The 23,680-nt window shown below is 40.6% G+C and overlaps 1 protein-coding gene and 1 pseudogene across 4 annotated transcripts in view; one reads left to right on the forward strand and one right to left on the reverse strand.

Annotated features, from left to right (window-relative positions):
• Positions 1-23,680, reverse strand: part of LOC146549089 (RNA-binding motif, single-stranded-interacting protein 3-like) — a 298,248-nt gene that overhangs the window by 218,714 nt on the left and 55,854 nt on the right. For all 4 annotated transcript variants that reach the window (XM_085261925.1, XM_085261923.1, XM_085261922.1 and 1 more), the window contains one exon: positions 5,773-6,009. In XM_085261925.1, the coding sequence (XP_085118051.1) occupies positions 5,773-6,009 (237 nt within the window). The remainder of the gene's footprint in view (positions 1-5,772; positions 6,010-23,680) is intronic.
• LOC146549090 (uncharacterized) lies at positions 18,666-19,836 on the forward strand (annotated as a pseudogene).

Here is a 23,680-nt window from a genome sequence, read left to right on the forward strand (position 1 = left end):
CATTCCAACTGCTGTCCCGAGAGCTAAATTAATTACTGAGACAAAGCCCATTCTAGCTCATGGCAAAGATGAATCATTGCAGTATTTGGGGAATGAGCAATGCGCTTCGTTCACGAGCTGATAAAAGAGGCTCGCAGTGTAAAGCTAATGCACTTCCTTACACATTGGCATCTGTTGCCTCTGCTATTAGGAAGTCCTAACTATTTTTCTCTTGGAAGGAACATTTCTTTGAAAAACATGCCATGAGGAAAAAAGCTTGGACTCCATGACAGCAGATCTGAATCCCTGCCTCACCTCCCCACTCACTCTTTTCAGCGTTACTTCACTTCCAGAGGTCTGATTACTGTGCTTCCTTTGTGGATCCACAAATAACTAATCTCAGCTCAGTTGCCTTTGTGCAGGCCCTGAGCCAGCAGTTGCACCCTCACCCTCTGCCAGAAATCAGGCCATTCATTCAGCTAAATGACAGTATCATCTGTCATCCAGTATAAATGGATGTTTGTGAGTTGCGGGTAATTAAGCTAATCACAACACAAAGAGTTGTGCCAGAGTTCAGCCCTCACAAAGACAGACAGTTGAAAAGGTGAGCTGGATGAATTTATAGCACACTTGCACCTAGTTTATACGTGAAAATGCAGAGAACCATTATTCTGCTGAAATCTCCATTGATGATGTTATCGGATATCAAACACAAGGGTTCATGATCAAAGTTAAATGCTGGTCATGGTTGTTAAAAAGACACACCGGAGCAACATTTTGCAGATTCCTCTCGTTCCCTTTTTATCTTCCTTTCCGTCTATTCCACCCTTTTTGATTACCGCCTATTGTATCACAGTCTTGCAGTGTCTCCTTCTGTCTCTTCTCTGAATTTCTAGACCTTGTGAATCTGGATATGTGCCGGGAATCCCTGCTAGCCCGTTTGTATTGACTGAATCATTTGCCAGTTTGTGCTCGGCACATCTAATGAGGTAACAATCAGAGTTTACTGAGGCAACAACAGTGGATTAAATTGAAGGTTTCAAAGGGATGTCCAAGTTCTCAGATAAAGGAGTGATAACATACCCAAATGTATTCATTAGAGGGGGAAAAAATGGATCTTGTTATGTATACCTGATAAGAGCATTAGTACTGCAGGGCATAACATTTTAAAATGTGTTCCAACAGTTCTTAAAACAATTCCCAAGCTGTGGGGAGGAAAGCTGGTTTTGTCCTCTGCAGCACGTGTGTAGGTGTCTCTATCTATATGTTATGAAGAGAGATGAACTCTGCAGCAGTATATAGACGCAATGCGGGCTGACCCTTGAGTTCAGAATGCATCCCCAGTCTTTCCACATATATCTTGTCACAACACCAAAGGAGCAAAAGGCCTCAGTTTTTTTATTCCCTCCAACATATGCACTCATATCTGCATGAATTCAGTTTAACTTGGTTATAAGCACATTACATGGACACAGTCAACTCAAGTAGACCATGTTGGTAACTCAATTCCCCCCAGTTGTAAACAATTAAACAGTTAAACGGCAAATACAAGACCACAATCCCAAGAATGCCTTACATGTGAAATAATGAAACACTATCACAACCATGAATAATATCTGGACAGGATAAACTGAGGGGACAACAAAGCAATGTTGATGTGAGGCTCTTTGATCATAATATGATGTAAAGAAGAAGCATACCATCAGAAATGAAACAGCTCACAGGTCACACAGTAAAAGGCGTTTATGTAAGGATAGAAGGTGACTAAAAACACATGCTCTTTTTCTGTTTTGTGTCAATCACACACAGAAAAAATAAAAGGAAAGCTTGCTTGCTATTTAAAAATCCAAGGATGTTGAGGTTGGCAGAAAGCATTACTTAGATTAGTTTTTACATAAAACATAGGGGGGGAAAAGTGCTTGTAAGAATGGGAGTGAATGAGGCAAATTGTATAAAGCACTTTGAGTGCCCAAGCACACTATAAGCACTATGTAAGAACCAGTCCGTTTAGCATTTACTTCAATCCCAGCTTTGATGGCAATTCAGTCTGCCCAATCATCACGCAGATATGCCTGATCACCTTTGTAGCAAACCTGATCAAAATAAGGATTAGGTGTTTTCAGCTGGAACAGCTAGTGGATCGGGGTTGGGAAATAACATCGTTATTCAACAGTAATTAGCAAAACAATGTTATGAACACATTAATTCACTCACACACGTTTCTTTCAAAGCTTCTTAAAACCCTGTAAACAAGATTCAAACCATATTCCTACTGTTTAAATATCAATTTTCCATCTACAGGTTTCTAGGCTTGATTGAAATGACTGTCAGCACTGACAATACATTTTATAAAAACATTAAGAACCTCAAGTCCTTTGAGTCTCATACAGTAATGGAAGAAAAAAAAACAAATTTAGGAGCCTAACACTATGTTTCATTGTAGAGTTTTAAGTGTTTGTTTGCAAGCAGTCCAGTAGTTGTTGAAATATTTCAACCGGAACCAAAATATTGGACAGGCTGACCAACACTATCACAGAGAGCCTTCTATAATGGCTAAGCACACCATTGTTTTTCTTGTGACATTACCAATAAGTCTGATGTGTCACATGGCCCTCTTCCTATTGAAAAAACAAAAGTTGTATCCAAGATGGCCGACGTCTAAATGGCCACCATGGTCACCACCCATCTTGAGGAGTTCGCCTCCTCACATATACTAATGTGCCACAAACAGGACTTTAATATCACCATCCATTCCCATGTTATTACGGTGTATCCATATAAATGGCCCACCCTGTATAATCAAAATCAAGTGTTTCGGTGTCCAAGTTTATTATTAAAGTCTGCTTTAAACCACTAACCATCTCAGTAATTTCCCTGTAACTCCTTATGTGTAGTGTGAGAATGTCAAACAATACAATGGCAGAGGACACACACGCACACACGCACACACACACACGGCAAATCTGCAGTTTATGAAAGAACTTTGTATGCGTTAGTATTGCACAGTTGCTGGAAATAGGAGAATCCATCTATTTGACTCTCTTTTTAGTCACATCTTCTGACGTCTACGTGACTTTCTTTACTGTGTTTTGTCAGCCCGTGGTTCCCTGAGGGGTATTCACCATATTAAAAGTGGAAATGTATCTCCTTCCATTGTAATTACAAACCCACTGAAGGCAAAGCTTCTTGATCTCTGCTGGATCCTAACTTGCCTTTCTGTTTCCCCCCCTTTATTTACTCACCTCTCTTAGCCGGAAGGACAGACACACGCTAAGCTATCAGTTCTGTTTTCTTTCCTTTCTGTTGGGCATTCTTTGCATCTAATACGCCTGAAATTACAACAGCATTTGGAGGGGCAATAAAAAATTGACGGATTTACAGGGGAAACGAACTTTCAGAGGGGTATCGGTTTCAGTGTCTTCGAGATATACTGGATTTCAATTCCATATAAATATAGTATGTGTTGTCTATGAGAAGCTTAAAACACAAAGCAGACTCAAAAGCTGGAACCATTCTTTGGTTTACTGTAAGTGTCTGGATTAGCCATCTCTAGTCACTGTAAATCTTCCTTGAGGCCAAGTGTTGAGGCCAAAGCATGATAGTAGGGAAGAAATTACCTTCTGCAGGGAGAAAATGAAAACTGCCAAAAAGCAAACAAGTATCCCCACTGTCCCATGAAAACAGGGCAGTTAAAGCCAGCTAAGATAAGGGCAGGAGTTTGATGATCCTGTGGTGATCAGCAACCAAGACAGGTTAGACGTGGAGTGTGAGAAGTATGGCTTAGCAACATCGTACAAAAACACATACAGAGCAATAGAGTGGAAAAGAAGAAGAATAAAAGAAAAAAGAAAAAGAAACGGTCTGTTGTGAATCTATCTTCTCAGTTTTTTAACAATAATAAAATCATGTGTGCCATTACTATGCATTTTCGGAAATTTGAAAATTTGTGGGGTTTTAAACAATGATGCAATTAAAAAAAAATCAACCCATTAGAAATTGATTGACACTTTTTTCTTCAGTCTACAAAGTGATAAACAGCCACCCAAATGATAAAAAAAAAACCCAACAAAACCAAAAAACATAATATTTCTATTGTTTTTAAATCCTGTCCAATCTAAAGTTAATTTCACTACCAATGCCAAAATGTTACACTTTCTGGTGACCTACTGTATGCAAAACCCAGATTTCAGTCTCCTCACTCCCACAAAGCGAATTATCACTAATATACATGCACTGTATGTGAATGCAGAACATATAGGGCTACACACAGCAGAGAATGGAGTGTGCTGATAATAACTTCCTCCCTTTAAGGGAATACGGACACTAATCCTACAGATGGCTGTTGCCTGGGTGGATATCGAGCTTTGAAACGCTTCATGAAGATCAGCACTATTTTCCACTGAGGAAAACAATGACCATGCTCAGTCAGAGGAGGACAAAAGTGGCTTTATGATAGCTCTTTTTTAAATTGTTTGTTGCATAAAAAGAACTAAGACACTCATGGGTCCTGTGTGTGCAGATGTTGATGACTGTGCCTGATATCTCTGGTGGGATGTGGCAGCAGGACAAGAAAGGACCGTAATGCTCCCAAAAACTTATGACAACTGATCGAGCGGCGCCGCATCTACAATAACAGAATCAGCATTTATGTCTGTTGTGGAATGTTCTCTGTTGTTCTTCAACAGTATTGTGCAAATGCTGGAACCAAAAACAGAGCTCTTATTTGCCTCAGGTAGCAGAAGTGGTCTAATTGACAACAGCGGCAGAGATGGTGTTTGTTAGTGATGGCGACGATTTTGTACTGCAAGCAAAAGCAGGACTTCTGTATTGAAATGAAGCGTACACACACAAAGAACAGTTAGGGCTCTTAAAGAACAACCGTTTTCCACCTTTCTAAAAAGTATGAATGTGTCCTTTAGTGTGTAAGAAATAACATAAAAGGAATGCTGGATCCGGCAGCTGATGTACAGTGATGATTATCATATCTAAATCCAATCCAATTTCTTTACACGGAGGCGCTTCAGGGGAGTCTCAACATGCAGGCAAGTAGGCAGCAGGGAATTCGCGTGGTGCATATGTAAGATGAGAGAATACCAGAGTGTTGTAATGGAAAAAAGAGAAAATGAGAGAAAGATTTGGTGTGAAGCCTTGTAAAATACATTTATTACAGGAAGAAATACAGAGAGGGGGGAAAAAAAGCTGCCAAATCTTTGTTTCCAGCTCTGTGACTGTGACAGCAACATGACGATAATAAAATTCCTCAATTTGGCTTGTGCCTTAGTTCCAGTCACACCCCAAACGTTACATTAGAAAGGCAGATAGCACAAATAAAGTCAAATCAGACGGATTGCAGAACAGCAATTAATTCCAAGGATAATGACAAGGGAAGCCATCCAGAAGTGTCTCTACCTCAATTAGTCTCTCACATTACACTGCCGATGCAGAGGATGGATGAAAGAAAAACAAATTAAGTTGCAGAGAAGTGAGAAGGAGAGAGAGGGTCAAAGTAAGAGATAGAGCAGGAAGGGGAGGAAGGTTTGAGAGGAAGTGATATACTTGGGTTTGAGAAAAAGAAGGCAAAGATTAAAGCGGAAGACAAAGAAAGGAGTGGGAGGAGGAGATGGAGAAAGAATTTGCTGCGTGCGTAAGAGCTTCCCTGATGGTAACTGCAACCAATCGACTCCAAAGCGAGAGAGAGACAAGAAGAACATTCTTGGTATTCAAAGAAATTATTGCAACACAGCAGCTAGAAATGACAGAGAGGTGCAGACACAGGAAATTTACTGTACTCACAGCCGTATGCGCTGGGCAGTAAGCGTAGCTAGTGTGCGTGGACTGAGGGTGGTGTTGCGCATGTTGTTGTTGGTGAGATATATAATGCTGCAGACTTGCACGGGTGAAAGAAGGCCCGCTCCAGGCCCCTTGACCACCACTGCTACCACTGGTCCAATTGGAGCCAAGACTTGGACCCATGGCTGCTGACTTACTGCCGTGGAAACCTCTCACTGCTGCACTGGGCTGGAAGGACGGCTGGATAGAAACAACAGAGAGAAAGAAAAGAAGTTTGTTTTGGATAGAGAGTGAGAGAGAAAAAAAAGAAACTAAGCGAGTGCAATGAGGAACATTGGCATCCAAAACATCACAATCAAAAATGCTGGCGAGCAGTGACTGCCCAACTGCTCGCTCACTGACCTGTATCAAAAGAAAAGCAGGATGTGGCGTCGATCTAAAGACTTCATGCCAAAACATCAAGATTGTTCTCTCACTTTCTTTTCACGCAATTCCCTCTTGCCCCCACCCAACACCAGATGTTGTGAAACTTCCTACTGTCACGGTCGAGATGTGTTCTTGCTGGAAAAGCGCTGATTGGTTTGATAAGATGCTTGGATTACAGGCTCGCAACAAAGCTTCCCAGTATGCCATTAAGTATTGGGTATCAACAGGGTCCAGGAAACACAGGGCTGAATCTGCTGACAGTCTGGCTTATGCAGCTCTGAGATGGGTTACCTCGGCTGTCATGGCCAGTGGAGCACAGAAGAAATACAGGACACACAGGGCACAGAGAGCACACATGCCGATCCATGGCATTTTAACAAGACCTAGGGCAAATACTGCAGGTATCTGCAAACTCTTCTAATTCAGAGTTCACTCCCTCACGTAAAACATCTAAAATATGATGCAATCTTAAGACCATCTGCCACGAATTTAATTTGCATGTGCAAATTGTGTGCAGAGCAAACCACCTTGAATGAAGCACAGCTGTACATCACTAGTGAACATTAATAGTCCCCTTTAGCCCCTGTTGGATTTTCACTGAGGTCAGAGGCCACCCCACACAGGGGTTACTGGAGCAGAGTGATGGCAGCTGTGCTTAGAAAGCTTTCCAGTTCTGTATTCTTCATCACTAAAGAACTGGAGGGGGAAAATGTAAGCCAAAGTTCAGCCTAATTCATACAATACATACAATGACAGGTTTAGGGTTCATGTTAATAAAAAACAGGAGGAATCTGTTCCCCCCCTCAAAGCAGAATAGATGCATTTATACAGCACTACATGGTGGAAAATGAGGCCCAATGGTGTCATAAAACCGTAAGCGCTGGGAAAAAACAGAAATATGCGAAGCTCAATTTTGAATCACCAGGTTTCAACCCATGTAAAAATGGAAACTACAGCTGGAAAACAAAAAACAAAAAATAAATAAAGCATCCTCCCCCTTTTAACAAACATATGAAACGCACCGAGATGTTCTTTTCTCTCAGGGCTTAAATAAAAGGCTTAGTCACAGGGTCAGAATTTGAAACTGTGTATGTGGGCAGGATACAGTGTACCAACAACAAATAAGCATTTCGAGCTGGATCTCGCTGATGGAAGTTATTGGGTGCTATAGAGACATTAACACAATGTTATACTGCTACTGTAAAAGCCAGAGGGGAAGGACGGCCCCCAGTATGGTCCATTAAGCTGCGTGGCCATAGACGCTACTTTAACACAAGCATTCGCCAGTTCATGGCGTTTAAGTGCTGCCCCAAGTCGTGCAACAACCTCCGCTGGTCTAATGAATGAGGACCATTCAGGCAATGAGGAGGCATTTAGGACTAAAGCATCTATGCAGAGATGTTCTGTTACAGACTCTTTTTCAACGAATTTTAAACATGTTTAATACATTTAAAGGCGATTTGGATGATTCCCTCTTTATATGATAGGGCAGGGCTGTGTTTTACACGAGCCCGAGATCCAAGGGTCCTGACATTCTTGACTAGAATACAGCATTGGTCCCCAGACTGAGATTCATGTCACAGATTTTCAGCAGCTTGTCAGAGAGCTACAGTCTGCCCATATTTCAGCATTTTATAAAAGTGTCTGGTTACAGGTACTTTTCCACTTTTAAGGAGGAGGCTTTTACATATTTGGCAAACAGATGTGTATATACTGTCTGCTGGCTTACACATTTCTTTGTGCTAGCTTATGCATTTCTTTGAAACTCAATTGTAATGGTTTCACTGTAAATCTAACCATCCTGAGTAAGGATAATGCAGGAAGCTGCAGTGGATCCACACAGAGACTACTCACACGAGAGTCAAGGCTGGCAGGCAGCTACTCCAGCCAGCTATCATCTATAATACATTTACACTTGTCAGCCTTTGTGTGCAACTTTTAATAAGTCTCTTTCCACAAGGGTCATGTAAAAATCTATCTCAGGACTTGCGTAATCAATGCTGGATCATCAAAACAAAATATATGATTAATTGATTTTTATCAGTTATTTATGAATGCTAGCTCTAATTCATATTCTTATCATGTGATTGAACAGCTTTAACCTAAATGTGAACACGGGTGGTTTTAGGGAGTAAAAAATGTTGGAGCTGCTGCATATGATTCAACCCAGTCTTTCGGCAAAATACCTAATAGCTATGAAGGTCCACAGGGCAAAACATATGACTTTTTTACAATAAAAGCTCATCCCCACACACATATTGTTTGTATAATGTGATATTACAGAAAGTTCAGAAAAAGATCAAATGAAGAGAATATTAAAATGTTAACTATGTTTGCTTTTCTTGGGACATTTTATGCTGTTTTGTCATACTTTGTGAAAAGGTCATCTGAAATTACCTATTAATGGAGGTAACTTGGTGCTGCCCCACAGAACATCCACATATTAATGTCTCATCCAGCGTGTAGGCTTTAAATCATAATACATTAATACATGCTACAAATGGAGGGATGTGCATTATTTTTTGATGCAAGATACTGACATGGTTTAAGTGAAAAGAAAAACTAACTACTTCAGCAAGCCAGGGAATAATCAGCACCATTTATTACTGAAAATTCAAGTAATGCAAAATAATGCTTTTCTTTCAGCTGTGAACAAGTGAGTGAGTGTTGCGGATCCATTAAAACGTAGAGAAGAACCAGAGCGCAGCACCTCTCCTGAGTCCATGTTTCTCTGGTTAAGTGATTTTCCCCATTCTCTTCTCTCTTCCTGGTGATATGGGCATGGTTAGATGCATCAGGGGACAGACCTTTTTGAATTACAGAACTCTTCTCTCTCTTGTCTGTCTTTATTTAATGTGTAATACTGTTAGGTGTTATGGGAAAACCGCTATTTAACTCAGTTGGCACAAAAAGAGTAGCTTTTCTTATTAATTTCATTTTAATTTTCTATTTTTACTTTCTCAGCTCAGTTGTCATTAAATAAACTATACTCACCAGCCACTTAATTATTTTCAACAGCTCATTAACACAGTTACCCAATTAGCCTATCACATGGCAGTATTCAAGTGTATTTAGACATGTGAACACTAGTCAAGACAACCTGGCGAAATTCAAAATGAGCATCGGAATTAAGAAGAAAGGTGATTTAAGTGAATTTGAATGTGCCATGGTTATTCATGCAAGACAGGCTGATCTGACTATTTCAGAAAATGCTGATCTACTGGGATTTTTCCACACAACCATCTGCAGGGTTTACAGAGAACGAACCAAATAAGAGAAAACATCCAGTGTCCAAGCGTCAGTTCTCTAAATGAAAATGCCTCGTGATGCTAGAGGTTAGAGAAGAATGGCCAGACTGCTTTGAGCTGATAAGAAGGCAAAAATAACACACTCGTTACAACTGAGGTATGCAGAAGAGCATCTCTTCTTAGCAGAAGACCGTACCAGGAGCAACTTCTGTCATCTTAGAACACAAACCTGATGCAACACAAAGGCTGCAGTATAGTTTAGAAAAATGTTGCTAGCTCTAATGAAAATAAAATGCACAGAGTGTGTACTTAAATTGAAAAATGTACTCCAGTATAAGAAATACATAAATCTAACCTGGTTTTGGTTGTAATGGCCACTCTAAGTATTGGAGAAGGAAGCAGCATTTTATTTTAGCCTATTTTATAACTCGTGAACTAAAAAGAAGAAAGACAGACATTGTTTCCTCTGGAATCAACCCTCTGTGACCTACGACTATTATGAAACGTCCACTCTAAGGACGGTCATACAGAGCGACTCCTTGTATACTGGAAATATTTCCAAATCTATGTCACAACAGAAGAAAGAATAAAGGGGAAGTTGTTGAGGAAGTAATCAGTGTCCTATTACCAAGACATCACATGGCTTTTGTAGTAAAGAAAGTTTTACAAAAATATGGTGTGTACAGACTTTCTTATAAGATGAATCTAAGACCCTGAGGCAAAACACTGCTTTTTCCCCCCCTTACGAGTTTCCTTAAATTTGATCATAACCTTTAGCTCAAGGTGTAATACCAAATTTGGAGAAATAATATTGTCTCATTGCCTACTCTGCTTACTGTACACATTAAATAACACTGCGCTGTGATTATCTGTTCATCCAGAGGGCATTATGCCCCATTGCTAATGCTCGGTAATGCAGGCAGAAATGTGGATTTCCCACAACACAGTTTCAAATGTGCTGGTTTCCTGTTGTGCTTTATCTGTGCTTTATCTTGGCTCTGTGCTTGTTTTCGAAAAAGCCTGGAGTATTGCCATAAAGGCGTGTTTTTCTCATGTCACCTCCATATTGCCATTTTACAAGAGGCCCACGCAGAATGACGAATGACCACTGGCACAAAACTGCTATGTGCTTAAAAAGGGATTAAACGAGCAAAAATTACGTCTCCAAAACATGACAAACGGCTACACATCCAAGTGCCAAAGCATTTTTTGAAATTGGAAAATGAATTAAGAATGAGAGGCTCTGTGACAATGAAAGTCACCCCAGATGGCATCAGTTAGGGGACATTGTTTTCAAGAGGGTCCTCCACGCATGCTTGCTCTGTTTGGCCAGCTATGAAAGAGATGCAGCTTTCCTTTGGCATCTCTGATGACTGACTTCCTGGAAGCTGTGTTGCGTGAAATGGCCTCTTCTGTACAAGTCCATCTCCTTTGCCAGTCCTCATCCCTTAACACAAGTCAGCTTCCTGCTGCCAAACATGCAGGTTTTGAGTGTCACTCCTGGTAAAATGCAGGAGACAGAGATACGACAGGCTCTCTGGGTCACCCGTAGTTCCGCCTAGTAAGATCAAAAATGGAAGCCCTGCTCACTCGCTATCATTCATTCTCCAGTACTTGCGGACCGAGTTCAATCGTAACCAAGGCAACGCGGTGGCAGGGCATGTGTAGATTTTGGCACGTGGGACACGTCTGACAGGTTTCAGGCTGCTCTCAGTTGAAAAGCAAGTGAGAAGTTACCCCTGTGGCCTCCACAATCACTTGAACTGGGGCAAAAAGGACTGGCAAGAACAAAACTCTGTCTCTGCTTCTCTCTCTCTTTCCGCTTATTCTATCAACGCTTTAAGAAAACACTTCTGATGAAAGTCTGGAGGGCCACGCGGTAGGTGGTAACCAAGGCAACAGGGTCAGAGTGTGACATTATACTTGTGATGGCTGACAGCCACTTATACAAGCATTACAACCTTTGGAGTGTGGTGTATACTGTGAACATTTCTGCACTGACCTCACCGCGGCTGCAAAATCTTTATTGACTGGAGTCCCCAAACAAACTGCTGTGACCCTACCTGTTAAGAGACTTTGCTCTAATCTCAGGAGATGAACTGGATTCACAGCGTACACTTCCTGCTGCAATATTATTTCAAGCTATTGGGTGGTTTGACACCAGGTTTGTGTATTCAAGCTCAAAGTGGACTCCTAACCTGTTTTCATACCAAATATAGTCTTTTGCTTTGGCTGAAAGAAGGGAATAGAGGTGCAAAGGGGGTCACAGAGACAGACAAAAAAAACAACAAAAAAAGAGGATAGATGCCAGAAGCAAAGATATTTATTGAATGAGTCTTTATTTACCGAAGAATCTTTGATGAACAATAATATGACCTTTCTGCGCTTGTAGCTCAAAGCAAACCTCACAACATTCTGTGTCTGTTCCACGTCTCACCAAATATTTTCCTTGGCCTCTCACATGTTTTTGCTCTGATGAACTTAAAGGCAGCTGCCGCTGTGAAGCAGATGTAGAGCCCTAAATTTGCATCTTGACCTCCTATGGGAAGCAAATGGGAGTTGATCATGCCAAGTTACATTACTGTTAGCCTAAACTGAAGAATTCTGATTTTGATAAAACCTTCACCATGAAAACTGATACCCAAAGTACACAGTACTCCTTTTCCTGCCGCCTTCCCTTGAACTCCCACTATTCTGGGACCAGCTACAAGAAGCGTTCACCTCCTCCACGGAGAGGCTAGATAAACATTTACACAGGGGTACTTCAGGGAGGGTAGAAAACCTAATACAGGGCTAGGGAAGGATGGATTCGACAGTTCATCACATTAGCCAATTCGTCAGTTTGATTCAGATTTTCAATCAATAATCAATGAAGGCGTTTGCTGCTCTTTTTCAGCAATTTTTCTGCTTCACGCTGTTGTAGACTGAAGCAGAGTAGCAATCTATGTGGAGATTTTCACGTACTTGTAAGTAACCTCATTCATCTTCAAATAATTTTAATCATAACTGGGTTTGCATCTAAACCAGTTTCTCTTACATTTCAGTGAATCCAAGAATACTCACCATCAGGACTGATTGTGTGGTGAACTGCCAGAAAAAAAATCTTTAGCATTAGCCGTTTCACCAAGTGCTCCAAAAATGATATACATGTGTGTTAAATCAACAAAAGGGTACAAAGAATTTATTATATATTGCATAGGACAACAAAGTATGTGTGGGGTAGAAGGATAGATGGATGTCGTACCATGGGAAACCATTTCATTTTGCATTATCAATGTAAGTTACATTTTTGAAATAATGATCTCTCCCTAATTTTGTTCTTTGTGTATAAAGCCAACAATTATTTACACATCACAAAACTGATTTATTAACACCTACCAAAATTCTCCCCTGGGGTGTCAGATTAGGGAAATGTTGTTCCCAAGGGCTGCTACCAGTGACAAATTTATTAGTATTTGTCTGCTGTGCTCTCTTTTCCTATTATTCTTTGGGGTTAAACCGTTACAGGAGTTACTGAGAGCATAAAAAATAAATAGACAACAGGCATAACAACATTTATGGAAATTCTCATTGCTGCAATACCCACGATTCCATGCATATCGCCATAAATCTGTTTAAGTAAATAAGTATGTCTGTTTTTTGTTTTCAAATGATGACATGGGATCTACTTGAAACTTGGTGGAGTTTGGGTGCATTGCAGTCCTTACTTTAAATCAATTTGGACGAAGGGTGGTCTCATTATTGGGATCAGGTTGAAGCCATGCAAAACCTGCACTCCTCTTTTTTGCAAGTCATCATTATCAAAGGCAAAAACGTAACTTCTCATGGTGATTTAACATCGCATATGCATGCTTTGGTCTCACAGGTATGTCACTCTACTCTGTGGAGTCATAACGATGATATTAAATCAGATTAATATATATATATATATATATATATATATATATATATATATATATATGTGTGTGTGTTTTTTTTTTTTGTTTTTTTTTTAAACTCCTGACTGTAGCTTCGCCTGTTTCTGATACTATTATGTCTGTGACAGCAGGCGCTGCACTTGAGTTCTGAATTACAGGAATCCAGGATGAATGCACAGTACTTCAACACGTTAACAGCAGTATAGAGACAGGCTGTTAATGTCTGCTGCTGAACTATGATTACAGCTGTTTACCCACTGGGGAAGCCGAGCTGTGTCTGAGTGAATCACACCTCCAGACAAATGCTTTTACACTGACATTTTACCCCTCTTTTTATGTATGCTTTTTATACACCCACTTCTCTGGCTCCGTCACTTTGTCTGTTTATGTCGCTCTGTCAATGTCTCCTTTTGTCTCTCTCCCTCTCTCTTTTTTTCCTCTGTGTGTATTTCTAACTCTCTCTACGTGGTCAACTCTCTCTCTCTCTCTCCTTCTGTCACACTATAAACTGCGGGGATGATGGATGCCCCTGATTGCCTGAAGCCTGTGAGTCCAGTACACTAAATTCCCAGCTCTGTATAGTGCTGTGCGCCATTAAAACAACACCTACACAAAGCAGAAATAGCCACACATGATCACTAAGTGAGCACAGGTCTGTGTGGTCAAAGTAATCTGGGGCGAGGGGCAGACGAATATAATTGACACTAAATCTATAACAAGCACTTGGATTTGTTTTACCAGCTGATTTATGGTTACTGAAACTGTCAAAGCTATTCTTCTCGTTTCACAGTCTTCTTATTGAAAAGTTCTGTTAGCTGCAAAAGATATATACAAGTACATATTGCTTTGGGTAATAAAGCGGATATAAAACTCTTATCTACTTTACTTTTGACATTTTCAGTAAATAAATAGCAACATCTTAGTATTGACAAATGGATGAGCAAAAAGCCTTATTGTGCTTTTGCCCATTCTTTAATTTTACCAAAGTAAATACCAGATGAGGCAACAAAGTGTGAGGTAAATTTCTGAAATGCATTGATGTATAAACATGGCTCATTTCACAAAAATGTCAAGACAGATAAAAAAGATTTGTTACCAGCTCTTCCTGTAATCTCTATTGTACATTCCTACATGTAAGTTAGATAAAAGGACAACAGAATGTGTGGTGGTAGTACTCATGTCTGCACAGCTTTGCTCATGGTGAGACAGCGCAGCACTTAGGTTTGGCTGTGCTTCTGTCACTGACACTGTCCCAGCAGGCCAATGTGAGAAGATGGGAAGAGGAGGGGGCGGGGGGCACGTAAGATGAGAGGTGACGAGCATGGCTTTGAGGTGACGTAAAGTCTTCCATTTCTGTCAGGGATTAAGTCTCTCAGAAAGAAAGACTTACTGAGGGAGAAAGACAGAGAGAAACATATATATAGAAAAAAGAAAGAGAAAGGAAGAAAAGGAGACAAAGGTTATTTTAGGGTCTTTATCCTGCAATAAGGTGCCTTGAGCTGACTACTGTTGTGATTTGGTGCTATATAAATAAAATTAAATTCAAAAGAGAAAAGAAAAAGTGAAAAAAGAAACAAAAAGAAAGAAAAAAAAGTGACAAACAGAAAGAGAAAGTAAGAAAAAAGTCAGAAAGAGAAAGAAACTAACAGACAGAAAGAGAAAGTACGAAAAAAGTCAGAAAGAGAAAGAAACTAACAGACAGAAAGAGAAAGTACAAAAGAAGACAGAAACCTAAAGACAGAAAGTCTTTGCTTTTCCAAATATCCAGTGAGAAGGGCAATGATAGGGGCCTTGCATCATATCTTTGCTTCTCCTCCCCCTTCTTCTGCAGTGTCCTTGGCTCTGTGTTCCCTCCAGATGGGCCTTGGTTGCTGCAGCACCTCTCATGATGACACGGGCCCCAGCTGCCTACTGCTGCTGCTATTTCTAGGCCTGTACCCCTTCCACCTCAAGGAAACATGATACCACCCTCAAACATACACATCTGTCAGCGATTACAGAATGTACCGTGCAGGTACAAACTTTTGACTTTGGTGGGTTGAAAAACTGCAAAAATGCATAGATTTTTTGCGTATATCAAGCAAAGAGCATTTGCCATACTCTGCTTTAAAAGACCACAAGCTGCTGGGCGCACAGCACAAACCTCTCACATAAATGAAAACACAGTCATGCAGACCTGCAGAAAGGGTCAAGGTCAGAAGACATAAAACACCATTCTCCCCTGTACTGTTAATCTCCTCTTCTTTCATGCTTGAAATCTATTTTTGTTTTGTTGTTTTCGTCATATCCCTAGGGTGGCTGGAAATGAAGAATTAAGACAAGAGCACAAGAAAACAAACCAAGTTGCAACTAAGTCAGCGAACACTGCAGCCCTCCAATAACAACAGTTCTTGATAAAAGTCTATTTTCTCTGCACACTGTCTCCACATGATGTTATCATTTTTCTTTAAATTCAATAAAGTCTTCCCTCCCCACTCAGATGAAAACTGTATAGTTCAGAGACGAGCACACAGTTTTGTGAAAGTTTCCCATATGAGTCCGCCTTGTGCAATATGACTTTGCTGAAACGCTGAGGATGTACTGCTGTGAGAGGCTGTTATGAACACAGATCGTTATTAAACCTTGGGCTTTGTTTTGATTTCCACTAAAGAGCAGACAATTACTGTGTGTGCCACATAAAGGAGACAAAATGTCTTCTTCAGTTAAGAATCAGATCAGGCTTTTATAATCACTCTCCTCCTATTTGCCTAGGTTTGTTCTCAGCAAAGGGAACCATCATAAACCACATTTATCCACTTGCAAGCATATGCCTTGGGTAAGAAAAAAAGTGGGTGATCCTAAGGTTTAAAGAAATGAAAAAGATGGGCCACTTTTTTTTACCTATGAGTATTTTCCAAAAATATAGTAAATAAAGGTGAATAATGCATTGTTTTCAATTAGAAGTGTTTAGATTGTCCTTTTTAATATATTACAGCATGTACTGTAAGAGTGGAGAATTCCACATCGCATCTCATGCTCCATCTACTGCTGCAATATCTCTCTATCTCCCTCATTCAACTTAAGGAAGACTCTAGTATAAAACAGAGTGATCCTGCCACTCTGTACCCCAGTCGAGCATCACAGGGTACACATGTACAGTCATGACCACATTCCAGCTTCTCTCTAGACCGCTGACTCAGGGACATGTCAGAACAGTGGCTCTTGGCCCCCTGAGAAAGCTAGACAGCTATACTGTCACTGTTTTGAAAGGTCGGTGCTGTGATATGATTGTACCACGACCTGTCAGACAATGTGTTTTCTTTTCTCCGGGAATACCCCGTTGGTAGGCAAGAGAAAAACGTTTCCTCCTGCCTGTCTTCATAGGAAAGAATGAGATTAGCTGTTTAAACTTGTTGGTAGGAATTTCTTCATTAGCTTGATAAAAACAGATATAAATTTGATCTTCAGATTAAAAACAGCCTTTAAAACCGCATAGCTGTCTATCCAAATTAACAGTTAAAAGCACAAAGTACACAAAGCTAAGGCACTTGAACTGTGCATTCAGTAATTAACTAAGTTAATAAACTGCGAGCACTCATGTTCTTGCTCTGCAGCTGTGGAGTGCAACGAGAATGTGTTCTGCTTAGTGACAGACCTCTGTACCGATTGTCTTCTTGTGTCCTGCCGCAAGCACATGAGAACATGCTCCTCTGGAACAGCAAATGACAGGATGCTAAGCACATCACAATAATCACAGGGCACGAGAGGATAAATGGGAGGCAAGCAGTCAAGGGACAAACATTAAAGCAGCCAAAAATAATGTATAGGCTGCATTTTTTAGCCTGATTCAAACACCAGTGACAGAGCACCATGGTTTACCAGATATACTTATTAAGAACCAACAGATTAGTTTAAAGATGGTTCCTTCAGTAAAAATATGTGGGGCTAATTCAGTTATGCACTAATTTTATTTAGTAAACAGTTCAATTCAGAAAACGAATCACAACAACAGCTGTCTCGGGGTGTTTTACACTGTGAGGTGAAGACACTACAACAAATAATAATGAGACAACCCTCTATAAGCAAGCACTTAGAGACGGTGGGAAGGAAAACTCCCTTGTAACAGGAAGAGAGTGTATAACCTTTTGGTATTGATTAATTAAAATAAAATTTCAGTCTTTTTTTGAACCAGGACTACTTCTTTCAGAAAACAGCTTAAAAGTTAGAGTTGAAGAAAGCTGCTCACCTATGAATAAACTTTGACTACCTATGGACAACAGGGCGATGATGAAATTATGTGCTACCCTTTTGTTAAGTGACAACATACCATTTCCAGAAAAGTCTGCTGCCTTAGCTGAAAATCCATCTTTTTTAAATGTGCAGCAGTGCTTTTGTTGGCAAGGGTTCTACTCAGCTGCCATTCTACCTGTGTGCAGCTATTTATTAGCACTATTCTTTCAGTTAAACTTTTAACAACTGATGGTGTATGCCACAGCTGCTGGGCTCTCAGTGTAGCAGACACCAATATTAACACTTCAGAAAAAAATGTGTTTCAAGGGGTGCCATCTAAGACACGATTGCAATTTTATTCATGAGTAGTGTCTATTTTCTGGTGTATAAAGGCACTTGTTTCCACCGATCTGGCACAGGTGGTGTACCGAGCAGACCGACCTTCAAAGTGTACTTTTTTTGTTATCATATTTGTAGACGCGATTGGCCGTGCTGCTGTATTTATATTACAGTTTTTCTCAAATGCTAAAACACAAAAGCCAGTCCTCTAAACCAAATGACCAGCTGTCTAAACACATTTACTAAATCTAGCCATCATTTACCAATATCATAAACACGTCACATGAAGACACAATTCACAGAACACAATCCTCCGTTGTCATAAATCTAAACACATCTTTCCTTGCTAAAACACAAGTTGCAAAAGAACTCTGCTCATATTCTCAAATGAAAGCTCGTGTGATGCAACATGCTTGCCACAGTCAGCAATATTTGAACACAATGAACACACCTGGCGTCATTCATTACACACAACGACTCAAAATTGAAGAAACCTGTTGCTAATGCTGTGACCACATGTATAAAAGCAAGTTCAGAGTGCACAGTATTCTGAAGAGTCCAAACAAACACAATGGATGAGGGCAGAGTCAGAGGAATTCGATGCAGAGGAGGGAGAAGAGCTGGCCCTGGAAGAAGAGGAGCAGGCCAACGAAGAAGAGGAGTTTAAATGAGAGGAGGAAGAGGAGCAGGCCAACAAGGAAGAGGAGAAAGTCCAGGAGGGAGAGCAAGACAACCTCGCACCATCATTATGGACGAGATGCAAGCAACAGTCATTGATCATGTCATTGTCCATGGCATGACAATGGCTGAAGCAGGACTAAGAGTCCGCCCACACCTGAGTAGGTTCACCGTGGCCACAATTATCAGGGCATTCAGACAACACAACGGGTATTGTACTCGATTGCTTTCTTTGTCACAATACAGTTTTACAAACCTGTAAAAGTAGTCTATTGGTTTCAAATCAGTTGTGACTGTATTGTAACACATGTCAATTGACAACACATGTTTCTTTCTTTAGAGTTGAAAGAATGCCACATAGAGGTGGGAGGGTTGCCATATTTACAGCAGCACAAGAAACCCTCATTGTGGATACGGTTCGTGGGAACAACCTAATCAGACTCCGGGAGATCAGAGACAAAGTCATTGCCGATAATGTCAACTTTGAGAGCATTGACGATGTCAGCTTGGCCACAATAGACTGAGTTCTCCGGCGCAAAAAGACGCGGATGAAACAGGTCTATAGGGTTCCCTTTGAGCGCAACTCTGCGCGACACAAAGACCTACGTTACGAGTATGTGCAAGTAAGTTTACATCCATGTTCACAGTACAGTTAGTGGACATACTGTGTTGCTCAGTGGCCTACATTACTTCTGGACAATACTGTGCTACCTGATTGACTGTTGTTCTGAACACCTGTGCCCTTTCACATTTTCACAGAGGATATTACAGTTGGACGCGATGGCCAGACCTCATGAGTACCTCTTCCTGGATGAGGCTGGCTTCAACCTGCAGAAACGAAGGCAAAGAGGCTGTAACATCATTGGCCAAAGAGCCATCACTGAGGTCCCAGGCCAATGGGTGTGTATGTGTGTGTATGTGTGTGTTAATATTACCCTTTGTGCGGCCATGGGTTCAGAGGGGCTTGTCCACCGGCATGCTGTCCTTGGGTCTTACAACACCCAACGTCTCCTCACCTTCCTAGAGGAGCTAAAAGACATCCCCCTGGACCGCCAACAACACCATCCTGGGCCCGCACATCACATTTATGTGATCATTTGGGACAATGTCCGCTTCCACAGAACAAACCAAATCAGAGAGTGGTTCACCACTAACAGTGACCACTTTTTAAACGTCTGTCTGCCACCCTACTCCCCTTTCCCGAACCCTATAGAGGAGTTCTTCTCATCGTGGAGATGGAAGGTTTATGACAGACAACCATACACAAGAGAGAACCTCCTAAGGGCAATGGAGCTGGACTGTGTTGACATCCCAGCGGAGGCCTACCAAGGATGGATTCGCCGTTACAGGGCGTTTTTCCCGCGGTGCCTGACAAGAGACAATATAGCCTGCGATGTGGATGAGGTGATGTGACCCGATGCAGCTCAGCGACAGTGATTGTGGTGTGTGTGTGGTGTGAATAACGTAAATAAAAAAAACTTCACACCCTGATCATTGTTTCAGGAGTACTGTTGTGTGCAATAGATTCTGTTTTTGCATCGAGTTGTGTCACAGTAGTGTACATACATGCAGGATTTTGTATAAATTCATACTCTTCGTATGAAACAAATCTAAATGCCTAATCCTCTGCAGAGATCTACGACGATCCGTTACTGTATGGTTTCTAAAAATATGCATCGGCAGTTATGAAACAAAGAACCTTCTCACAAATTGGGCATTGTGTTTTCAATTGTTTTGCTGTAGTGTGTAATGATGTGTATAGTGTTTACATTTTTGAAAGCTTCGAGCTGCTCTTTTGGTGTGAAAGTTTGCATTTTGCAGTGGGAAGGTGTGGTTGTGTTTATGTAGCTTTAGAAAAGGGTGTTGTGTTTAGACATTGGGGAACATGGTGGAAACGTTTGTGAAATGTCTTTTAGCATTTGAGAAAAACTGCAACCAAACAATACTTCTGTATTTAGCCATAGGGTGGCAGATACATATTTCAAAGCCTCACATTAAGATCCTTCAAAAACCTTTCTGGTTATTTTTTCCAACTTTGTTTTCTGTCCAAAGTTATACTCTTTTTTTGAAAATACAACAAGAACATTATCTGAAAAGAAATTCTGTTTAAATGAGGACCGATCTGCTACATATCTGCTGATATGTAGCATCAGCACGTGCAAATGCATGTCAGTATAACATCAAAAACAATCACAGACACTTAGAACACCAATTTAAGCCCGTCAGTGGTAAAAACGAGCACTTGACGCAGGCAGTTACCCGGTGGAATTACTTCACAGCTGTTTCACAGTTGCCAGTTGTAGCACTGTCACTCAATAGTTGACTGATATCAAACATTTTTGTCCCTATTAATAATGTAAACTACAAAAAATGATAAAGTAAGATCCGGCTTAGAAATACTGGAATTTGCCTTTAAGTGGACATCATGTCATGCACAGTGTGGAAAAGAATGATCTGTCAACTAATGAACATTACTTTCTGCTCCTGTCGTCATTTCTCAGGGGCCAAATGATTTGGTGCACACTGAAGTATTCACCAACATTCAGCAAATGGCCAAACTAACAATAAATCACAAAACAGCAGGGAGGGTGCGCCTGAGACCACTGAGTCAGCTTAAGAAACTTCATGATTTATGCTAGTCGGAGCCATCAATCTCTGTAATTCAGTTAGAAAAACAGCAATAGCTTCCGAATCCACACCACAAGTCTTCCTTCAGTTCATAGGATCTAATGAAACTATCATTTGAGCTTTTGGTTTATGTTTCGTGGTCAAAGTTTTCACGGGCAAGATGCGTTTCACTGCACTGCACAACACAAATCCTTTGACTGCAGTTTGTGTTCTCTGTGGCTGAGTGAGGCCATGCAGGCAAACGCAGATGGAGCGTCACAATTTCCACCCTGTTTTATTAAGCTGTTAAATAGTGGATTAAGCTGCTGCTCAAATATGACTTTTAACTATTCATATTACACATATTTAGCCAGTATATGTTGACATTCACGTGTGGGCCTCCATGTGCTGCAGCAAAGCTTTTTTCCATCTCACCTTATCATCCAAATCTAACCACAGTGGTCACTCAGTCCTGCTTTTGTGCATCCTGTCCTCCAGGAAGATGAATGAGTATGAAACGTTTTGACAGTTGGGGTTTCAAAATGGAGCCACTGGTTAAGAGAAGTGACATGATATAGACAACAAAGTCAAGCGAAGAGCCAGGAAAACACGGGGCCCCTAAAGTGAAATCCAAAAACAGGACTTTTGCTGTCAACATGTCAAAAGAAACTGACATGACACATCAAAAAAACACCTACATTGAACAGACATGTTACATGAATACAGAGAGAATGTGTTTGATTAGGCAGTGCTGTGCAAAAGCCCTAAACCACTCTTGCAAATTTTAAGCTTCAGAAACAGTTCTCCAGGCTTTCTGAAGGTCTTTCAAAGTTTTACTCTGGACATAGTTTAGACACTATGTTACTAGCAGATTATCATAAAAATATAATTTGTTCCCATTTATTTAGATGAATCTATGAAAAGGACAGTTTTGCAGGAATAAAATTATATTTTTGCATTACAAGATACAACACAGAGCAAAGCAGCTATCTGAACGCTACCCCAACAGAGGTCGATTATCTTGTTAATAATTTCACCTCCTCACTACGTACGACTCTGGATACTGTAGCTCCTGTGAAAACTAAGGCCTCAAATCAGAAGTACCTGACTCCGTGGTATAATTCTGAAACACGTACCCTAAAGCAGATGACTCGTAATCTGGAGAGGAAATGGCGTGTCACAAATCTAGAGGATCATCATTTAGCCTGGAGAAATAGTTTGCTGCTTTATAAGAAAGCCCTCCGCAAAGCCAGAACATCTTACTATTCATCACTGATTGAAGAAAATAAGAACAACCCTAGGTTTCTCTTCAGCACTGTAGCCAGGCTGACAAAAAGTCAGAGCTCTTTTGAGCCAACCATCCCTTTAACGTTAACTAGTAATGACTTCATGAACTTCTTCACAAATAAAATTTTTATCATTAGAGAAAAAATTACCAATAATCATCCCACAGATGTAATATTATCTACAGCTACTCTTAGTACCATTGATATTAAGTTAGACTCTTTTTCTCCAATTGATCTTTCTGAGTTAACTTCAATAATTACTTCCTCCAAACCATCAACGTGTCTTTTAGACCCCATTCCTACAAAACTGCTCAAAGAAGTCCTGCCATTAATTAATTCTTCGATCTTAAATATGATCAACCTATCTCTAATAATCGGCTATGTACCACAGGCCTTCAAGCTGGCTGTAGTTAAACCTTTACTCAAAAAGCCATCTCTAGACCCAGCAGTCTTAGCTAATTATAGGCCAATCTCCAACCTTCCTTTCATATCAAAAATCCTTGAAAGAGTAGTTGTCAAACAGCTAACAGATCATCTGCAGAGGAATGGTTTATTTGAAGAGTTTCAGTCAGGTTTCAGAGCTCAGCACAGCACAGAAACAGCTTTAGTGAAGGTTACAAATGATCTTCTTATGGCCTCTGACAGTGGACTCATCTCTGTGCTTGTCCTGCTAGACCTCAGTGCAGCGTTCGATACTGTTGATCATAATATCCTATTAGAGCGATTAGAACATGCTGTAGGTATTACAAGTACTGCGCCGCAATGGTTTGTATCATATCTATCTAATAGACTCCAATTCGTGCATGTAAATGGAGAGTCCTCTTCACACACTGAGGTTAATTATGGAGTTCCACAGGGTTCAGTGCTAGGACCAATTCTGTTTACATTATACATGCTTCCCTTAGGCAGTATCATTAGAAGACATAGCATACATTTTCACTGCTATGCAGATGACACCCAGCTCTATCTGTCCATGAAGCCAGATAACACACACCAATTAGTTAAACTGCAGGAATGTCTTAAAGACATAAAGACCTGGATGGCCGCTAACTTTCTGCTTCTTAATTCAGATAAAACTGAGGTTATTGTACTCGGCCCTGAAAATCTTAGAAATATGGTATCTAATCAGATTCTTACTCTGGATGGCATTACCTTGGCCTCCAGTAACGCGGTGAGGAACCTTGGAGTCATTTTTGACCAG

Source organism: Mchenga conophoros, linkage group LG22, assembly GCF_057382185.1.
Source record: "Mchenga conophoros isolate Kocher_MC1m ecotype Shallow Benthic linkage group LG22, M_conophoros_male_GT1.1, whole genome shotgun sequence".
Lineage (NCBI taxonomy): Eukaryota > Metazoa > Chordata > Actinopteri > Cichliformes > Cichlidae > Mchenga > Mchenga conophoros.